Genomic DNA, 12757 nt, shown 5'->3' on the forward strand with positions numbered 1-12757 from the left:
TTTCATAATGGGAGGGATTTCATTACATGGCAGCCCTTTAAACCACCTTCTTCTCATGAATGAGTACAGATCCATGTCCAACATTTCAAACGCCAAGTAATGTAATGTGTGCAGGAAGGTAATTCACTTCTGTGGTAACACCACCAAATCTTCACAGACATTTAAAAGCAGTATAAACAACGGAAGGAGGAGGAGGGAGAGCCCTGATCGACCAGACCCCCGACACAGAGACAGAGGTCTCTGCCTGAGGCTTTTCAACAGAAGCCTCAAGGTATCCAGGGAGCTGTTTTATAGAAGTGAAGTTAGGCTAATTTGATGTTGCTTCACGGTGCAATTGGTGGTCCGAGATGTCATTTTAACAGTGAATAAACAATTTTCCTATAATTTAGTCAATTGAATTAATATATAATTATAATACATTTATTAATACCAAAGGTGGTGGTGAATGACAGCCATCTATAGTTTACAGTGTATTTGCACTAATAATGCACTAATGTGACTGAACCAGATGCTGGGTGGTTGTCTTGACCGAGCATATGTGTGTTTCTAAAGTTTTGTATTTATCGTGCTGTTTGCTGTGCATTTTCAAATATTTTTCTATTTCTTTAGTATAACTACCCACAAAATCCAGGGCCCAAAAAGGGGACATCGGGACATAAGCTCAACAATCCAGACTTCTGTTAGGGCGACTCCTGCTGGTCAGTTTTTTTAACTACTTGTACTCAACAAAATGCAGTTTTTATCATCTAACAGTTAGAAACAAAGAGCAGTGAAGCCAGGGGGAGGTTAGCCCATTTTTAGAGATGTCCGAGAACCCCTAAAATTATTTGAGTGTGTAATATTCTCATTCTAAATATTATTATCATTGTCATTAGTACAGAACTAATGTCAATATTACTGGTCATGGGTAATAATATCATAATAAAGCATTGATTTGTTTTGTTAAGTATGTTTTCAATATTATCAATTTGTGTTTTATTGACTTTAACAAGGTGAGGTTGTCCCCTTTTTTGGCACAAATAATAGCTATCCAATTATTAATTGTACATTTATGAGAGAAAAAGTGGCTTCTGGCTTGTTTTGAATAGGCCAATTCACCCTCCCTTTTTTCCAGTAATCTGATGCTCCACATTAAAACTGACAGTCTAAAATCGCCCCTGAGTGATGCAGTGTTGGCGTGTGTGCTCAGTAGTAATATTTTTTGTTGTTTTCCTTTGATAATTCATTTCTTTCTTCGCCCTCTGAACTGTTTTCTCTCGTCATCTCCTCAAGCCTCTGAGGCCGGCCGACCTCTCTTGGCCTGAATGTGTGAACGTGAATGTTTGTGTGTGTCTGTCTTTGTGTTTTCACCACAAACTTAAGCTGGATGAGCCGCTACTGATGGTCTTTCTTTATAGAGTCTAACAGGATTTAACACATTCAATAATAATAATGTGTTGCACCACAGTTTTTGTTTGCCTTCATTTTATTCTTTGGAAATTGTTTTTTCTTTTTGGCATTTGCATAGAGCAATAGTGAACGTATAATGCAAAATATATGACTTTAAACATAAGATAGTTTGCTTTGGTACACATAAACATACAGAGCAGTCAGCATACAATATAAAAAAAGCAATTGCAGTCACATGTATACTTTTTGCAATATAAAGCAAATATATTAAAGGGGATTTTTTTTTTTTTTGCATAATTGAAACAAAGTCTTCAATTGGAACAATAAATTTGCTCTCAATAAACTGCTACCTTTGGCAAAATAACTCAATTTTCAGTATTCAATTTGAATCAACATGGTATGTAAAGACTTACATACAAGACAACATGATTTGGCAACATTTTGTGTTCGCCTGACCAATGCTAGTATTTTTCACGCCGGTCCGCCTTTTTATTTGTCCAATAAGCAGAAACGAAAAGGGGTTGAAGGACTTTCCTCTTTTCCCAACCCTGTTATGACTGAAATATTCATCAGGCCAGCAGAGAGACCAGCTCCACCCTCCTTCCCGCAGTGCATCCGTCGAGCTAACTGAGAACCAAAATGGTGGGGGGGGGGGGGGGGGGTTTGCATCCGCGTCCTCAGCCGAAGAGTTTGATGAAGCAGGGGTGGCAGTACGGCTTGTTCTCCTGCTCCTTGAAGCAGCCCTTGCTCAGCGGCTTCAGGCAGAAGTGGCACACCAGGTGGTGCGGGTGGAACTTGGCGCCCATGGCGGTGACGCAGCGGCCCAGGATGGGCTGCTGGCAGGCCTGGCACACGCTGCCCCGGGACTGGTGGTAGTGCACCTCGCACAGCGGCTTGCCCTCGTGCTCGAAGAAGCTGCCGTTGACGAAGGGGCTGTAGCACTCCTGGAGGCGGACAGACGCCAGGTGAGTCTCGGCCTCATCCGGCAATTTCTGCGACCGCCACACACACGAAGGACACACTCACCCTACACACGAAGCACTGCGGGTGCCAGAGCGAGTTGAGGGCAGAGATGTAGTTTTCCAGGATGGGCTGGCTGCAGCCTTGGCAGCGGGACGCAAACAGAGTCAGGAAGCACTGCTGGCAGTACTGCTGGCCCTCCCGGTCGTGGAAACCTGCAGGACACACACCGCTGTAGTTTAACCCCCTCAACACATCAAGACACACTTCTGGGCTTCATGTATTCCACTAATGCAGGAGCATATTTCACATATTTCATCGAATTAACAACTTTTTTTTTTCCATAGTTGTAACTTATGAACCATTCATGAATGGGTGGAGCAGTTTTTTTCCACCTTCACTCTGAAAACCACACAGTTCTCTCTGTTTTAAAGGTCACATGTTCGAAAAATGTCCTTCAAATGTTGAAGTCAGACTGGTCTCAATTACAACCACTGGAACACATTTTAATCCAAAAGTCAACACTTTGATAAATGTGTTAAAAATAAAATGAACTCTTCCGTTTACTTGGCAAGAGGCCAAGACTTGAGCCCAAAAGTTGGATAGTTTCCCAGTATGTTGCAGAGCGCGGATCCATGCAGTTTATCTCTGTTTAAGAAGGTTTCCTTAAAGAAGTTTCCAGTTACCTTCCTCTCCGAAGGAGCGGCTGCACTTGACACAGCAGAAGCACTCCGGGTGCCAGTTCTTGTCCAAAGCAGTGACCATTTTCTAAAAGAACAACAACAAAAAAACAAGCAAAAATCCCGTCAGTGGTTGGATCGAAAGGTTTTCAATGTCAAAATGAGACATCCTTACATTCAGTATGGGCTTGTTGCAGTGTGCGCAGTGCGGGGAGAAGAGGGTGAAGTAGTCGGACTCGCAGTACGGCCGTCCGTCTTTTTCAAAGAAGTTCCGGCTGCCCAGCTCCGACTCGCACTCGGTGCAGACGAAATGCTCCGGGTGCCACACCTTCCCCAGAGCCGTCACCACCTGCACACAGCGCCGTTAATGTAGAGTTACATAGGCACCGACAATGTTTTTTTTAAACTAATATAACGAAGCCGGTTTGTATATGACTGTGAATCAGTCCTCTCCGAAGCCTCTCCGTGCCGCAGTTCAGGACTCACCTGTCCCACCACGGGCTTCTGGCAGGCCGAGCAGTTTCCCTTGGAGGAGGTTTGAATTCCTTGGCGGCTCAGGTCGGACTGGAGGAGCCCCAACATGCTGTCCAGCGAGCCGCCAGACGAGGCCTGCGGCGGTGCAGCCGGCTGCGGCTGCTGCTGCTGCTGCGGCGGCGGCGGCGTTGGCGGTGGCGGCGTTGGCGTGGTGACCACTGGAGTGACGGGCACAGCTGGCTTGGAGAAGACAAAGCACAGAGAGAGCACTTGTGTCTCTGGGGGTTTTCTTTCTCTCATAACTCATCTTAAATCTGCTGTTGGTCAAGAAAAATGTTCTTTCTGACTAAACATTTAACAAAGTCACACAGCTTCGTCCTGAGGACCGTCAAGACGGGTAAACAGTCTATTCAACAGATTCCAGAGTCGTGCTCCCAGTCTGGCCTGCTCTCATAACCCCGTTCCCGTTTGTTTACACTTCCCAGCTGGACGGCACTCGGGATCCAAACAACCTCGTCATAACACAACCGTCTCCTTCACTCACATGCCGGTGTTCCTTCAAAACTCTCCGACATGGCAACGATCCTTAACTGTAATTTCTATCTGGAAACATTTATGAAGCCGATAAACATTCCCACCAAAACTAATTTTCATCCAGGGGCCGTATCTGCTGACCGGCTCACACTGAGGAGCATGTGTTGCGGCTGACAGTGTAGTCATTATGAATCTGAGAAAATATCCTCCTAAATCCACCATGAATCAGTGCAGGCCGTGTGAAAGCTTGGAGCAGATGTGGTGGATGGGGGGGCGGGGGGCTGACAGTCAGATATCAACAGATTTTGAAGCAGCAGCGTTGGTATTTTCATGGCGTAGTGAGGATACTCACTGTGCTTTGGACTCTGAAATCAGACAGAGAGGCCATCAGTTTGTCCAGTTCCAGTGTGGCTGACGTGGCTGAAGGCTTTGCTGAGCTAAAGACACACAGACAAACCCAGAAGAAACACAATTTACTCTCATGAAATCATAATACTACAGAAAATGGAGTGATTTCAGTGTGGTTTTCACTGTGATCCAGAATAAGATTCATTTAGAATGGTTGAAGGAAATAAATGAATCTGGGTTGTATCTCGCTGTTGATCAGAACACAAAATGCAAGGTGACAAAAAACATTATCAAGATTAGCAAACATTAGCAAGAAATAAAAATCTAAGGCCTTGACATGCATTAATGGATTCTTTGGAGTAAATGGATTCGGTGTGGTACCTGGAGGACGGGGTCGTGGCCTTATCTTTAATCTTGTCCCTCTCGTCTTTCTTCGAAGAAGGAAACTGGGCCAGGATCTCATCTGATAACACAGATATCATCATATTTACACAAGAAATCATCTGCCTCAGAGTGAAAAAAAAACCACAAACACACACACACACACACACACACACACACACACACACACACAGACCTGTGATGTTGAACTGGGTGGCGTTGAGCTCCTGCAGTAGATGGTCCAGTTCGCTCAGACCTCCGCCCAGCAGCGAGGACGAGGAGAAGGCCGGGGGAGCGTCTGCCGTGCGGGGAGAGCGTGGTTTACACACCGTGCTGCGGGAGAGACGGAACCGGCTCAACGGAACATCCAAACACTGCGCTGGAAACCATCCAGAATGATGAGCGGGCACGTCTGCACGGATTCTGGCTTCTACACGCGACTGACGGTTGTTGTTACATTTGTATAAAAAGCTCATGTTCCCTGAGTTTATCATCTTCACTTGAGATCTACTAACAATCTGTGGGGAGCGAAGAGGAAGTTCACAAAGTTTCAACACTCTGCAGCAAAGAGGAAAAGGAGGAGTAGATCCATCTGTGACGCTCCAGATGTCACCAAAAGCCTCAGAAATAAAGTCTTTTCTTGTATTGCTGCAATCAGAGATTTCTAAATCAATATGGGAGAACAAAGGAGGAAACAGTCCGGCGCTGGAAGTTACCTGTACAGCTTGTCGGGGTTGGAGTTCTGCGAGGACTTCATCGCAGCAGAAACTGTCTGAAGGACGGAACGGACAGAACGGTCAATCGACGTCTTAGGAAATGAAATGCAAATAGAGGCGGTGAGTCAGTTAAAAGTGTCGTCCACCTGCTGCGGCGTGTAGGCGGGGGGCGGCGGCCGGGCCTGGGAGGAGTCCTGGCCGGCAGGGTCGGCGTTCTGTGGAGGATCTGAGGTCAGCAGGACCGGACATCGAGGTAGAGGAGAACTGGTGTTCTCCAGGTCGGCCAGGAGAGCATCTGAACGGGAGAAGACAGGGAATATATCTCAAAACATAAAACACGTCTGGCTTTTAGTTTTATTTACGATGAAAGTAAAAGATGATCAACCGATGGCGTTATTAGATTGTTTATGAAGCAGTAAAAACTCAAGAGGTACAAGTTGAAGGATAGATCTTTAAAGCATGCAGTGTGAGTAGTAGATGATACACGAAACACACGAATGACGTTACAGGTGAAACACAGACAGACACGTGCAGAGACAGTTACGTACCAAACACAACAATACGAGGACTGAGAGGGTAGTTAGGTGGCTCAGACACTCCTGAGGAGAAACAGACAGCGGGTGTGACCAACACAGCGGCAGCAGACCGGCACACGGGAGGACGGCGGCGTCCTCAGACACTCATCCGTCAAGTCGGATCGGGCATTACTCAAGATTTAATCCATCAGCTGGGCCGAGAGTCATTAGGCAGCCGCTTCTGCATTCATATCCGAGACATGCTGATATGGAGAGGAAGCAGAGGAGGAAGAGTGTTTGGCAGCTGATATCTAAAGCCACTCCGCCCCCATGCACACACAAACACAAACACACACACGTATACTCATGCTAATGAGTAAGCTTTTCTGACGCTGACTTGGCTGAACGGGAGCTTAGACCGGCACAGCTTTCTATTAGCGTAACACTACATCTGTTGAATAACGCTGAATATCATCCTCAGCTGATGTGAAGCATCCATGTTTTTTGGATTTTCTGGCACCTCCGTCGTGTGTAAGGTCACACAGATCGTAGAGTTCAGATAAAACCTGGTTATAGTCATAAAACGCAATTTGGACGAAATTGAACAGCCACTAAGAAGCCATCATGATAACGCTGATGATGGAAATGTGGTGAAAATTTCCCTCCAGAGCCAAAACAGCCCGAGCAGAGCACTTCCTGACTCACAAAACAATCATTATAGGAAAAAAATGGATCAAATGTGCTTTTAATCGCAGAAAGCTGGCACTATGAGTGAGAAGTTTTTTTAAGTAATGACACTGGTCTTTGGGCACGTTCGCATAAAACTTGCATCCTGGGGAGGCAGAAGTGAGCGTTTAATTCACTTTTTGATCACTTTGTTTGAAATCTACAGTGACTGCCGTGTAACAGCGACTGTTCACACACTGTCAGTCTGAAAAAGATAATTTTTTTATCTACAAATAGTGTGCTATCGTCAGCATCTTTCGGTCGGAGAACCTGAGAAATGACGCCATGATCCTCAGCTGAGAAGGCAATTGAGAAAGACACATATTTCTCTTAAAATGCAGTGAATTTAACTAAAAAGTGGTGAAAGAGTGGTTTGTATTGAGGACGTATCCATGGAAATTGTAGAAAAATCTGATCATGTTACATTTAACCACACAGAACAACCAGCTTCGTGCTGCAGTGTTTTATTTTCTCTTCTCTGTTACCATGAAGCGGCAGACGTAATGTTTCTGATCATTACATGATTTCCCTCCGGGGAGGCTCGTTTCTCTCTCAACCCTTGAAGGTGCTCGTTCATTGTTTGACTTGGCGTAAACAGCTCCGGTCAAAGTTCACAGATTTACCTTCTTATAACACCTGATGAAAAGCGATGTTCATTAAACCAAACGCGTGTTCGCTTGAATTCAACATCTGTCCTGATTGGTGAGCCTCAGTTCGCCCCTGCGGTGAGATGATTCACACTCCTGGTATACGACCATGTGGTGGGAATCTTGTGCTTATACTACTAACCCTCCTCCTGTCTGCTCGTCTCCGTCTCTTACAAACACACACACACACATACACACATGCTCGAACAGACCGAACTGCACATATAAGGAGCTGAGCTTCTCTCAATGGGAATTGTGACCATATTTAGAGCTGCCTGCTGACTTGTTTGTCTTGGCCGTAAAGGCCTCTCCAGCCAGAGGTCTCCCTCCGTCGGAGACTCGCCAGATCCGATACACAAACTTACAACATCGCCGGACAACGGCGTGAACCCGAGAGTTCTCAAACATGGCCACTGCCTCCCTGACGCTCACCCAGTCACCCAGTGACTCCGTCTGGCCGCCTCGCAATCCAATCCAGATGTGCCCACTTTTTGCCTCGCTAAGCTCTCACCGTTCCTGCCCGTGTTGCTTGAAAAGCGTAAATGTCTGACTCCTGAAGTGGACCTCATTGGAGAAAAAGGAAAAAAGTTTGAGAGAGCGTACGGCCATCCCAGCCAAAGGCCTTTTCTATTTTCATTGAACTCTGCGGCTTTTACAAATAGCAGTTTTGCCCTGGGCTATTTCAGGGACCTTTCCAAACACAGAGAACCTCACAATGTTGTTCTGAGAGTAAAATAATCCAGCATCAGTCATCATTTAAAAAAAAGGTGCAGGGCATGTTCCTCCTTTGTGTCTTAAACCATTTTACAATGGGAAACATCCAGCTGGACATTATGCTGCTTTCTCTCTATCTGAGACTTGTTAATGTTAACGGATGGGAACGCCGGCCCAGGACGATTTTAAATCTAATTTACAGATTATTGGATTTGCAGCAAATGCATGAAAAACTCCGCTGTCTGGCAAACAGGCGGATGTTGGAAAAGGTGCTGGCTGAAGTGATTACCAGTGTCAGTATGTGTGGCCCAAACATTACACTCCATATGATACTTTTCAACGCCACAGCAGACCCGTGCACTGTGTGGCTTTTAAGGACAGAAACCAAAGAATTTGCTTATCAAAAAGAAATGTAATAGAATCTTTTGTTTCAATTTGAATCAGTAAAAGTAAGAAGTTGAGCAGGAACAGCAGTGAGAATCATGCCATTAATAAATACATTCATATTAACTGAGCCCTAATTTATTTTTTATCCTTCCTACTGAAAGAAAAAGTCACATTTCCACATCTGCCTTTGCCTTTAAATGCCATCTCAGAGCCCAGCGGTCTAAAAACCCTGCTTACATATGTCCTTGTGAGAGAGGAGCGGGACTCTGTTGCATTACCAGGATCAGCAGAGACCTTATTTCCTCTGTTTGGACCCGCCGCCCCTTCCCCATAGATCCCGTCTTGATATCCCAACATGCAGCGGATGGAACCGGGGGGGAGAGACGGGGGCAGCGCTTTACTTACCCAGATCCTCCATGATCGCGGCTCTGCGGAGGGCTGGCGGACAGACGGACACGCACGGAGCGTAAAGACGCGCGGACGGAGCCTCGGGCCGCTCTCCGCGCTATTGTCTCTGCCTGTCGGGGCCGGGGAACTTCTTGGACACCGTTATCCGCCAAGAGAAAGGGAGGAGGAGGAGGAGGAGGAGGAGGAGGAGGAGGAAGAGGGAGGAGGAGGAAGAGGAGAGGCAGAAGGAGGGCGTCCTTCTCTCCCTCTCTCTCTCTTCCTGCCGGAGAAGGCGTAGTTAAATGAAATGTGGTTACAAAGCCGCATTCCCCGGACACGAGACGTCACCCTGGACATTCCTAGTCCATATTTGGGAGAGAAAATTAAGGATTTACTGACTGTGAGAGCTAAACAAAGTGTGAAGGGGCGGCTCCGCACCGTGAACTTGGAAAACGTTAAAAAAAAAAGGCGCACACCGGGAGTCCTCCATTATAATTAATTAGAATTAAACATACAGTTTGATGTTCACGTGGACATTTTTTGATTTTTACATTATCTCCTTTATATAGTTTTATATCTCTAACTCCCACCTGAAAATGCCATGTGTCATTATTAAATAATCCTCAAGCTTATTATTACCGGATAACGGGAAACTGCATGTGGTCCCTGCAGTAAAATAAGTTTGACACACCTGGTTTAAAGTGAGACAGAGTCCTTTTAGTTCTCTATAAACTGCTGCTTGGCTTCACTGTGCCGACTGAAGGTCACAGCTTTCACCAACTGGAAAGAAAAATGAAAAAAAAAACAAAAAAAAAACTGTACCCTCAAATTAAAACTCCTGAAAAAAAAAAAACCCCGGTAACATCCCTTTTCTGTGTTTTATTTTATAGCATTATTGCTTCAGTCAAATTCAAAATAAGCTTTTTTATTCACTTGGTTTCAGGAACAACAGCTTCACATCACACAACAAAAATAAATCAAACCATGAACACAAAAGACTGACCATGAAATATTGACCCATTCATTTCAGTGGTTTTCAGATTCTAATCAAATAGAGCAGGCTGCACCGTGCAGATGATGAGTTATGTTCTGCACAAAGGCAAGATGCCAACCTGTACTCCAACACTGCACAGGTTTTTTTTAATGTCAGTTTGATGAATAAAGCCTATGAAGAAAATTATATCTGCATGTCACTACAAAGATGCAGGGCTGAGGTTTTACTGTCGGTTCTGATCACTACTTTATTTCATTCCATATTTAAAAACAAAAGTTTTTTCGTTGTGATGATGAAAATTTCTCAACATGTCTTCAGTTTTACCTTCATACGAGTTTAACACAGTGGGATAAATAATGGTTATATATCCCTGTTTACTTTGACGCTTTCCTGTTACAGCAAATTAATTGAGTCGACTTTAGTTGTCTGTTAAAATGCCTACAGTATTCACTAACGAGCAGAAATCTTATTTAGCCTAGAGAGATACTGTCAATGGTAACTTTGGTTCACACTTCCGCACACAAGGTGGCGCTAATTTGCTAGAACAGCTGGTTCCGCTCTGCTGCGAGCATATAGCAGCAAAAGAAGAAGAAAAACCGGAAACGGAAACGAAAATTAAAAATAGAAGCGGCACTGCGAAACGGGCTCGCGCTGTCAGCTGTTCTGTCCTCTCGAGACGGACGTCCCGTGCACTTTGCCGTGGAACGATAAAAATAATTATAAAAATAATTATTTTCCTCATTTTTTAATCTATTATTATTCATTAGTTGTTTGGTTTTACAAAATAGCTCTTCAACTCAATTATGCCGATTCCTTATGAAGCTCTTCCTCCTCCTTGTGCACTTTGCCTTGCTGTGTGTGTGTCAGTCTTTTGTTTTCACACAGTAAGCTTCATTGTGAGAAACTGCGGGGCAGTATTAAATAGTCCCAGCCTTTGGTCTTAAATTCAGTGTGAGATAGGAATTACTAAAATACTCTGTTCTGACACAAGCCATGTCTTTTTTTAATCCATTTGTTTCACAGCAGTAATGAGGATGACCAGGGTCATATCATGGAATGTTCACGAGTCACCCGCAGTACGAACCCCTGATCCGACTGGAGATGCTTCTGAAAACCATCACGACTGTCTGCGAAGCGTTTTATCACCCAAGGCAGAACCTGTGCCCCAAAACTCAGAACGCTCTGAAAGAAAAGGGTGTCAGAGGCTCGATGGACCCGTTTCTGTCGTGAAGTTGCCGTCTGCTCCACCGTCCATGAGGCGTTCTCCAGACAGGCCATCAGGAAAATAATCAAGACTCAGTACCAAGGCACCGGAAACCTACAGTGATTTTTGCATTTGTGTGAACTATGAATATATTGATAGTTGAGATGAGTGAGATGAGGCACTGATTGCTTATAAGAACTTTTTTGAAGTATGAACATTGACCAAAGCTTGCAGAAACCAGTCGTTTTTGTAAATGGTTTTGCTCTTTATTCCAACTTGGAAAAAAGTGTTTGTACGTAGTTTTGTTTGAGGGGGATGGAAATAAATTTGTTCAATTTCTGGTTTATTTTTGCTTTTGTCTTCATATTACTATTTACATGTTCAAGTGACACTCCTGCAGCATATATGTTCAAATAGCCCCACTTGTCCTAGACAAAAAAAAAAGCCTAATACAGTATTATGCATCAGAGGGTTAAGGTTTTACATGCATTTTTACACAAAAAGCTCAGGTGCTCCAAAAACAGGAGAAAGCATAAAAAAATGGAGGGTTGTGTCGTCTTGAGAAACGTTAACTGCACCTACAGCCCTGCTCATCGCTGACATTCCCTTCCTTTTAAGTCTTGATGTGCAAAATGAGAAATTTCTGATGTTACTTTGAAGCCTTCTTTGGGCGGTTGCTGCTTACAAAAAAAAAGAAAAAAAAAGTAAGCCATAATCCGGTGAGCATTAGCTTGTATTTATCCTCACATGGGATGTTATGGAAGTAGACTAGACAGACGTCACATGAACTTTTGTTTCCATCTCTGGGTTTGATACTGAAAATATCAGTGCAAACAAAACTCAACTAAGTAACCATATTCATAGTCAAATATATCACTTGATACCTTAATGGAAGCGATCAAGTGCAACAAACTGACGATAAGCAGGAGGTCAAGACAGCAAAAACAGACAAAAATCCATCTTCCGAATAAAGATACACCAGCAGAATAAAAAACAAAACAGGAAAAAACTTTTAATTAAGCAAGCTCACAGTTACAGGCTATGTTTGTGTGACCAGGGGAAGGCGCACATTAATGTCATGTATGCTTTTCTGTTCTTAATTAAAGTTTAACACAGGAGGCTGCTCCGCCTGTGGATGCCGAAGGTTACAGAGAGAGAGAGCGTCCCCTGACCAGGAAAAAAAAAACAAACAAAAAAAACCCTCTGCTGTCCAAGAGGTATCTGCCTTTGGTCTCAGTGCATGAAACACAACAGAGGACTGACAAGTACAACACGGGGGGGGGGAAAGAAAAGACAACCGACAACAAAACAATCATAATGAAATCAATTATTAAATGTACAACAAAACGTGGAAACCTATCAGTGGCGGGTGGATGTTTTTTTTTTTTTTCTCTGTGAAAATAAAGCCTTTGTTCAGAATTTGTTCATGCAGTTTGCAGATTCAAACACTGGACTCTTACCCATGCATGTTACTTCTAGAGCACTGTGACACAACTATGCCTCCACTCTTTCCAAAATATTGATAATAAAGAGCACACACACACACACACACACACACACACACACACACACACACACACACACACAATCACACAAACACTTTCCAAAAAAAAAAAAAACCTCTGCTGCTCAAAAAGTTTGAGCGAGTTGGTGCTGAAGAGCAAATTCAAGGAGCAGAACTGCATGTGATGTGGAAAATTA

At 44.1% G+C, this 12757-nt stretch overlaps 1 protein-coding gene across 2 annotated transcripts; it reads right to left on the reverse strand.

Annotated features, from left to right (window-relative positions):
- Positions 1-1468: 1468 nt before the first annotated feature.
- On the reverse strand, positions 1469-9101 carry LOC115393818 (transforming growth factor beta-1-induced transcript 1 protein). 2 transcript variants are annotated; one of them, XM_030098927.1, is made up of 12 exons: positions 8877-9101; positions 6031-6081; positions 5629-5777; positions 5483-5538; positions 4963-5099; positions 4767-4848; positions 4390-4474; positions 3516-3743; positions 3205-3378; positions 3036-3117; positions 2416-2564; positions 1469-2333 (listed from the first exon to the last, which is right to left on the reverse strand). In XM_030098927.1, the coding sequence occupies exons 1-12, from the start codon at positions 8887-8889 to the stop codon at positions 2067-2069; spliced, it is 1473 nt and encodes a 490-aa protein (XP_029954787.1). In that variant the 5' UTR covers positions 8890-9101; the 3' UTR covers positions 1469-2066. The 2 variants fall into 2 exon arrangements, with proteins under 2 accessions (XP_029954787.1, XP_029954788.1); XM_030098928.1 differs by lacking the exon at positions 6031-6081 and having other exon boundaries at positions 8877-9099.
- Positions 9102-12757: the final 3656 nt, after the last annotated feature.

Source organism: Salarias fasciatus, chromosome 8, assembly GCF_902148845.1.
Source record: "Salarias fasciatus chromosome 8, fSalaFa1.1, whole genome shotgun sequence".
Lineage (NCBI taxonomy): Eukaryota > Metazoa > Chordata > Actinopteri > Blenniiformes > Blenniidae > Salarias > Salarias fasciatus.